This window comes from Arachis ipaensis, chromosome B10 (assembly GCF_000816755.2).
Source record: "Arachis ipaensis cultivar K30076 chromosome B10, Araip1.1, whole genome shotgun sequence".
NCBI lineage: Eukaryota > Viridiplantae > Streptophyta > Magnoliopsida > Fabales > Fabaceae > Arachis > Arachis ipaensis.
The window spans coordinates 120,046,342-120,051,949 of NC_029794.2; the positions used below are offsets into that span (position 1 = coordinate 120,046,342).

General features: G+C 37.5%; 1 protein-coding gene across 1 annotated transcript; it reads right to left on the bottom strand.

The window, feature by feature from the left end:
* On the bottom strand, nucleotides 1,077–3,635 carry LOC107621160. Its single transcript, XM_016323197.1, has 4 exons — nucleotides 3,405–3,635; nucleotides 2,672–3,302; nucleotides 1,841–2,500; nucleotides 1,077–1,645 (listed from the first exon to the last, which is right to left on the bottom strand). Exons 1-4 carry the CDS (start codon nucleotides 3,633–3,635, stop codon nucleotides 1,077–1,079), a joined length of 2,091 nt encoding a protein of 696 aa, XP_016178683.1.

A 5,608-nucleotide genomic window follows, 5' to 3' on the forward strand; every position in this document is an offset into this window, starting at 1 on the left:
TAATACCCAATCCATTGCTATCAAAGCCCACTTCAACAAATGTATCAGCTTACATTTGAATCAAGAAAGTTTGGCTAACTGGCTCAGCCACCTTTAAGACAGACAAGCCCTGCAAAATAGCACCAGGTGTTCATCCCATACTCATTCAAAAGGAATATCTGTAAATCTGTACCAAATTGTATCTGTACCATAGATTGACCCTAAAATAATTAGTTGTAATCTCTATCATATAACATTAAAATAACTACAAAAATATAATCGATCTACTTTGTTAAAACAATTTTACTTTAATCTTAATGTTACCAAAAAATTAAAATTAAAATTTCTGTCTATTCTATTATAACAACTATAGATAAATTAAACTAATAATTCTAATTTATATTATCATACAATCTAAAATATTTATTCACATTAATCACAAATTCTAAATTAAACTCTATTAATTTAATTTAAACATTGTTCAATTAAATTGGTATGCCACTAACACTAAACAAAATTTAGCAAATATTCTAATATATGAAATATTATCAGTAAAATTCACCTATTTCCATTCTACTCTAACAAATACAATAAACAAACTAACTACACCCACAGATNNNACAGATTATTATTATTATTATTATTATTATTATTATTAGTTTTAAGACTCGTGCCAGGCATGGGGACATAAAAGCAACGGCCTCTAAGCATAAATAACAGAATCCCATTGTGGCAATATTCAACAATAGCATATTCGCAAGTAGTAGCTACAGTCCTAAGGAGACGGAATGCAAACAACATCTTGAAAAGATGACCAAAGAGCCAAACAACAAACGTACCATTCAAGGCAGAATGGATTGCAGTAATTTGACAAAAACCTCTCTGTAGACAACATTAATAGTATGATTTGAGACTGTGCCATTAGAGCCAACAACTAATATCTTCAGACTAGAATAACTGTTGACCCGAGAGAGTACAACATAAAACTGACCATGAGTGAAAACAGGTCTTGGAAGATACACGCCAACAGTTGATAGTGTTTGTCCCTAGGACTTGTTTATGGTCATTACAAAGCAAAGTGCAATCGGAAACTGTCTCTAGGTAAACCTGATCGGTAATGTTTCATTATTAGGGACCATATTCATCCTGGGAATAAAGACAACTTCACCAATATTACGACCTGCTAATATGACGCCCTCAATGACATGATCACCAAGTCGCCTAACTTGCATTTGCGTACCGTTGCATAGTCTATTAGATTGGTCAATATTGCGAAAAAGCATGACAGGAACACTAATTTTAAGAACTAACCTGTGTTGAGGAATTCCAGAACAATTCAACGCATTCAACGACTCTGTGCTCATTGTGTATAATTCAGATTCTAAGTGACCATCTTCATTAAGCATCGTGTCAGAGCTCAGGTAAACCTTTTCATTTCCAGGGATCAAAGACATCACATGATTATTAACTTCAGTCACAACATCAAGTGTTGGTGCCAATATACTCTTGTCCTTAAAATAATCCAAGCTAGAAGTACGGAGTAAAATGTCAGGATAAACAAACAACACCAAATCATGGAGACCCAGAGACTCAATATCCAATAGCAAGTTGTCTGGTATTCTAATCACCGATTCGCCATCAGTACTGTCTCTTAATAACCCGTCACCTATTTGAAGCAGCTAGTCAGCAAATTCTTCTAACTGTACATTGTGGATATCTTGCGGATCACGACCCAACCTCATGTTTTCGGTCAATTGCAACACCTGGCAAGATTGCCACAGGTACGAAGCATTAATACACGCATGAACAATCTCCTCCCGGGAACCACGAGGAATCACAGGCAATATCTAACGGAAATCACCTCCCAGAACAACAACTTTTCCTCCAAATGGAGCATCGGGATTATATCCATGATCAAAACGAAGAACATCCTTAAGGCACTTGTCGAGCACTTCAAAGCAAAATTTGTTTAACATAGGTGCCTTATCCCATATAATTAATTTTGCAGATGAAATAAGATGTGCGAGAGGTGTGCCTTGCCTTATATTACAAATGGAATCTTGGTTAACACTGAGTGGAACCTTAAAGCGTGAATGAGTAGTTCGCCTATTAGGCAACAATAGCGCTGCAATGCCACTGGATCCCACATTTAGAACAATATAACCTTTCGACCTTATTGAAGCGAAAAGTGCATTCCATAGAAAAGTCTTTCCAGTTCCACCATATCCATAAACAAAGAAAAAATCACCTATGCCACGACTGACTGCATTGAATATTGTGTCGTACGCGACACGCTGGTCTCGATTCAAGCGGAAAACTAAATCGACAGAAATACTTGCCAACTTGGTTTTATTGAAATTGAGCTCATCAAAGAAGATTGTGTCAGGAGGTTTAATGGAATCCACCAAATTCGGAAATGGCATGTCAGTAAATTCTTCAAGTGTCCTACCATTCGGCGGCAACAATTTTTCAATTTTGGCAAGAGTGGTGGACTTGATCTCGTCAGCAGAATGCTCGAAACCTAAACCCATAATAGAAGAGGTTAACATCACAAACTACTTCGCCATAGTGCTAAAGAACAAATCCATAAAAGACAGCAGTATAATGAAAAAAGAAAAGGGCAGTTTTTAAATAGCTAGATGTGAATTTGGCGAAATAGATAAATAATTGTGCCAAAAAATGCAAACTTCACCTAAATTATGTGTCCTGTCAAACATCGTGTCATCTGCACAATGTTGCCAACATTGTTCCCAGACCATGTTGGGGCGGACCATGTTATTTGACATCAAAAGCATTGCAAACAACCTCCTGATATAATTCGGTGAAGCCCACGAACTGGCTTCATTAATTGCATCAATAAATTCCCTGTCATCTTGTAACAGCCTGAGAGCATAACAGGCTTCTTTGAATGTGTCGTACACAACGCCACCAACAGAACGAATATCAACAAATCTCTGGCACCCTTTTTGATAGTTCAATAACAAACGAAGATAGTACTCATCTCCATGCGAGTGAGGAATATGTTTGAGATGACCAATCACATGCCCTTGCTTCCGCGGCTTCCATATATGCCCTTGCTTATCCCAAAAAATAAAATACGACGGCATCTCTGCGTAGGTTAGGGTATGGGCAACATCAAAATCCTTGTCAGCCTTCAACCATCCAATAAACATATTATCCTTTGAGACCGCAGTCTCGATTACATTTTCAATAAACTGATGATCTTCATACAAAACATTCTGTTCATTTGGCAAGTGGAATGGAAGGCGTATGACGTTAGGCTCTTTGAACTGAATCTCAAACCTGAATAGCCTCCAAGATGCCTGGCAGAAAAATATATATCAGCAATTATAGTAATTTTGGATTTCATCCACAGTGACAACCGAATCATCTGAATCATGTGATCAGAAAAATGAAGCTGTGACACGGTCATTACTTTTGTGCATGTACTTAAACAAATACTTTATAGCTGACGTCTGGCAAGTGTACTCAACGTTTATGTGACAACCATACTTAAGAAGCAACGTCGCATTATAGGGAATAATGAACCGATTGTCAACGTCAACATTTTTCTTGCTCGTTGTACTACCATTATCCGAACGTTTATACTTTGGGAAACCTGCACTGTCTATGGCTGTTTTCTCACGAAAAGCCATCGGATAGAACTTGGAACATTTTCCGTTAACCATACATGGGCTGCTCGTATTTAAAACCCCATAGGGTCCATGAACCATGAACTTCTAGACTAATCTGTGTAGCTTAGGTTGCATGTGTTCGTCAGGTATCTCAGCTGAGATATGATGGTCAATATCATTGGAGGATCGTGGTTTTTCGTTTGGATGAATAAATAACAAAATGTGACAGTAGGGAAGGCCACACTTCTGGAATTCAACTGTGTAGACAACTAAATCAAAGGACAGGAAAAAAAGAATACACTGTGTTAGGAGACAAATAACAAATGATATAAAAAGACTAATCTGCCAGTGTGAACTTGAAAGAGACTCAATGAAGAATGATTACTTGCTTTTGGCTTTCCAAATATAGACCCATTCTTTAAGTCTTTTAGTAATTCGTCTAACTTGATCTTAAACACTCTAGATATGATATCCGGCCTGTCACTTGGCTTTAATGAATATTTGGCAACACATTCTTTAACCTCATTCCACTCTAGGTTACATGTGATAGTAATAAAATAGCTAGGATAACCGGCATACCTGCATATAGCAAATGCATCTTTACAATTGTTATACATGTATCGGGGACCATCGACAAAGGACGACGGCAGGATAACTCGTTTGCCAGTTCTAGCAACTTGTGTTTCCCCATGAATTAGGCACTCATGAAGCCCCTGTAGTTGATATGAGCGAAACTTGTTCTGGGGGTGCCTGTGATATTGAAGTCTTTCAGCCTCTACCATCGTATAACTATCCACCAAAAACTGTTGAAACAAATGTCTTGATTTTAGTAGAACTTGCGACTCATGTGCCCTCATTTGAAGTCGAAAAGAAAAAAAAATTCCCTCATGCTAATGGTTTCTCGCTTATGTAAATTTTGCTTAGATCTTTCTTCGAATATTAAATGTCGCTCATAAAGCCATCTTCTCCGTATGGAAATAGCAAGGTATACTGTAGAGCAAGGTACTGAGGATGATTAACATCAATTCGTTTCAATTGATTTGAACGTGTCTGAATGATAACATCTCTTGCAAGGTTTTCTATATCAAAATCACCTATAATAAGAGTTGCAACTTCAGATGCTGATGGTAGATTATATCTTCTACCATTCGTATTCCTCTTCTTAATAAGACGAAGCTGTAGCGGAGTGGTTGAATCTTTAGCGAACCTTTGCCTAGCATACCGAAAAGACTTAGCAAGAGAGTTATGGGAATTAAGCATGTCGCTGAAGTCGGCCACAATTGTCTGATCAATGGAATTATGATGATAAGAGTGGCTACAAAAAAATAAAGACAAAAGGATAAATCAAGGTAACAACCCAAGAAAGTATATGATACGTAGTTAAAATATAAAGGGTTGAAAAATTTGGGAGAATGACCAATAAAACCAACTCACCCAACTGCTTCAATCCTGATTTGAACTTCATTCTCCGTATCATAAAAATAATGTTGTGCAAATTTGGCTTGCTAGACTGTTGTGGCATCAAACTCCCAATGGAATGATAATTTTGGCCACTAATAACAAACATTGGAGGAGCGGTTCCCTTGTTAAGTGTGTACTAAATCTTTCTAGCCATGGATGTGAATGAAAACATACCATTGAAGGCCTTGATATGTTTTAGATAATGCACAGTTCGTTTATCACCACCATCCAACAACAACACCAACAATGGAGGCGGAACCGGAAACAAAGGCGGCGTGACCTTCCCACTCATGCAACAAATGCCAAATAATATAGTGTTATTTGGCTCCAGCTTTCGCAAGGTGCTCGTGCATCCACATGTTCGCACCACAAAAAACACAACTTTGCATAGGTGGCCCAATTGACCAAACATCTAGTGGACAAAAAAAAAATCAAGACAAATTAAGTGATCTAGTTATGCATGCATCGGTCTATATAACGAAAAACTCATAGTGAATGAGAGTTACCTGGTTCAGTAGCAGATGCATCAAAGA